This window comes from Babylonia areolata, chromosome 17 (assembly GCF_041734735.1).
Source record: "Babylonia areolata isolate BAREFJ2019XMU chromosome 17, ASM4173473v1, whole genome shotgun sequence".
NCBI classification, from domain to species: domain Eukaryota; kingdom Metazoa; phylum Mollusca; class Gastropoda; order Neogastropoda; family Buccinidae; genus Babylonia; species Babylonia areolata.
Window position 1 is genome coordinate 20,478,291 of NC_134892.1, and position 2,987 is coordinate 20,481,277.

At 43.6% G+C, this 2,987-nt stretch overlaps 1 protein-coding gene across 1 annotated transcript in view; it reads right to left on the reverse strand.

Moving 5' to 3' along the window:
* Positions 1-1,480, reverse strand: part of LOC143291748 (uncharacterized) — a 16,117-nt gene extending 14,637 nt beyond the window's left edge. Inside the window, exons 1-2 of the mRNA XM_076601826.1 lie at positions 1,268-1,480; positions 492-570 (exon numbers count right to left, since the gene is read on the reverse strand). Of these exons, the coding sequence (XP_076457941.1) occupies positions 492-534 (43 nt within the window). The 5' untranslated portion in view covers positions 535-570; positions 1,268-1,480. The remainder of the gene's footprint in view (positions 1-491; positions 571-1,267) is intronic.
* Between the last annotated feature and the right edge of the window lie 1,507 nt (positions 1,481-2,987).

Consider the following 2,987-nt stretch of genomic DNA (forward strand, 5'->3'; position numbering starts at 1 on the left):
GAGAGAGAGGGGGAGAGAGAGAGAACACACACACACACACACACACACACACGTACACACACACACACACACACACACACACACACACACACACAGAGGGAGGGTGGGGGCGGAGTGGGAGGGAAGGTTGTCAGTGTCAGCTGAAGTGAAGTACAGCAGAGATAAGTGGCTGGGTCACACCGACCTCTCAACCTGGTCTGTCTGCAGAACAGTTGGTGAAATGAGAACAGTGTTGCAGCATGGAAGTGAAATTAATAGTCGTGTGTGTGTGTAAGTGTGTGTGTGTACGTGTGTGTATGTGTGTGCGCGCGCGCGCGTGTGTGTGTGTACGTGTGTGTGTGTGTGTGTGTGTGTGTGTGTGTGTGTGTGTTTGTGAATTTTTAAGCATGGTAATTTGATTTTTGTTCAAGAAAATACAAGGCCACCCGAAGACATACAAGATCTGGATAAACAACAGTGACTGACAATCCTGACAGCACACCCAATCTTACCACAGGGAGACGATGGTCCTTCACTGATAAGCACTTTCGTCATCAGCAGACAATTGGTTAAAGTTGTCTCGTGCTGCTCCTGATAAAATAGATAACAGAGTGAGCGAGAGATACAGACAGGCAATGGGTCATGTATGCACTCAATTACGTGCCTCTACACAGACACAAGGACGTGGACACACACTGAAACACACACACACACACACGCACACGCACACACACACATACAGATACACACATACACAGACAATGGCACACAGGCACACACACACACACACACACTCAGACACAAACACACGTACACACACGTACACACACACACACACACACACACACACACGCACACGCACACACACACATACAGATACACACATACACAGACAACGGCACACAGGCACACACACACACACACACTCAGACACAAACACACGTACACACACGTACACACGTACACACACACACACACACACACACACACACACACACATTTCGTCATTGCAACTTGTGTTGAATAACCTGGTGCATTTCTCAGAAACGATCCTCTCTTTCTGTCTCAGTGTCAGTCTCTCTCTCTCTCTCTCTCTCTCACACACACACACACACACACACACACATACACACACACACACACACACACACACACAGTCAACGCTATTGTGTAGAATTCGGCAACAGTAGATATACCTATCTATTTTTTCAACCACTATTACCTGTGTCAGAAGATAACAATAACAATCCTTCAGCTTAACCCAATCATTCATTCCCTGCATGCCCACCTTTCCACACGAAGCCAAAGGTAAGTGTAGACAACAAGCTCTGTTTTCAGTGTTCTTTTCACAAACTTTTCGCGAACAGTCTTCCTGTAATTATCCCCGATCTGTGACACTAACACTGCCTCAGGCAGATTATGTCAGCTTGAACCGTGTCCCGATGAAACGCCACAGTCAGTAGCCGAGTTGCGCAATGAAGTGTGAGCATGCTGTGCTGTCAGACGACACGTCTGTATAGCACATGACAGTGGTTGGTGTTCAGGGGTGTTGACGGGTGGACGCGCGCGCGCGCGCGCGTGTGTGTGTGTGTGTGAAAATAGTAGTCCCTGTCTCTCTCTCTGTGTCTCTGCTTTGTCTCTGTCTCTCTCTCTCTCTGCATCTGCCACCTTCCTCCCCCCCCTCCCCTCCCCTCCCCCAACACCCCCTCTCTCAATGAATCAAATCATGTTGGTCATCGATACGAACAGTTCATAGATGAAACTGATTATTCGGAAAGTCATTTCAGCATGGTTTGATTTTTCTTTTCCACTGTAGGTATTTTTTTATGATGATGTGACTGTTCCTACTACAGAAACTGACAATTATGTTAGTGGTGATGTCAACTCACTCAGTACGGCCAGTCCTCTCTTCTCCTCTACACAGACCCCTCGGATGTCCAGTGGGTGTCTGAATGACCCAACCTTTAGCTTCCGTCGTCAGAACTGTGTGGTATCTTTGTCAACAAACACCTCTTAAGTAGAAGAGCCTTCCACTTGCAATACTTTGATGGTGGTAATTGGGGTGAAACGCTGTTAACGTCGTCTCTTTCGCCGTTCGTATGGAGTGAGTTAATGGTGATAATAATCATGAAAGTAATGAACCTGTATTCAATTACCCAATTTCAAGAAAGCATTACAGCCATCAAGAAGTGTGGGAAAAGTGCCGGTCCAGATCAGGTTGTCGGGGAAATGTTAAAACATGCCAGCGTTATTGGTTTCTTACTTTTTTTTTTTTTTTCAAGAAACGTTCTGAAAGTAGGACCTTGTAATGACCACAATCCACCATTGTACCATTACACGAAAGGGTAACGTTAAAAACCCTGACAACTATTGTGGAATAGTTCTTATAAGTATGATATGTAAATAGTATGCATATATCTTAGATAAGAGATTAACTAAGTGGGCAGACTGAGAAAAAGTATTGAGGAACAAGTGATATTTAGAGCTAATTTTAATGTCATTGATCACATCTTTACAAAGCGCGCATTTGTGCAGAAGTATTTGTCAACCAGTATGAAACTCTACATAGATTTTTTTTACTTAAAAAAACAGCCTTTGATTCTGTAAACCATAATATATTATGGAATTTTCTTAGAATGGCGTAAATGGCAGGCTGTATAAATGTCTGACGGGTGTGTATGATTTAGTGCAAGCTTGCATGTTACTATGTCCGATAAGTGTGCTTAATTTAACTTTGTTGTTTTTGGTGTGTGTGTGTGTGTGTGTGTGTGTTGTGTGTGTGTGTGTGTGTGTGTGTGTGTGTGTGTGTGTGTGTGTGTGTGTGTGTGTTTGTATCCTTTTGGAGTAAATGTGGACGTTTGTTGGATCCAAATATGTTTTTGATTTTTATTAATAAATCAGCAGCTGAGTTACTAGGGAAAAGGTTTATACATTGTATTCAATTTATTCCGAATGCTGTTGAAATATTTTTCTCACTGTTTTCTGATGGTGTGATTCTTTTGTCTGGA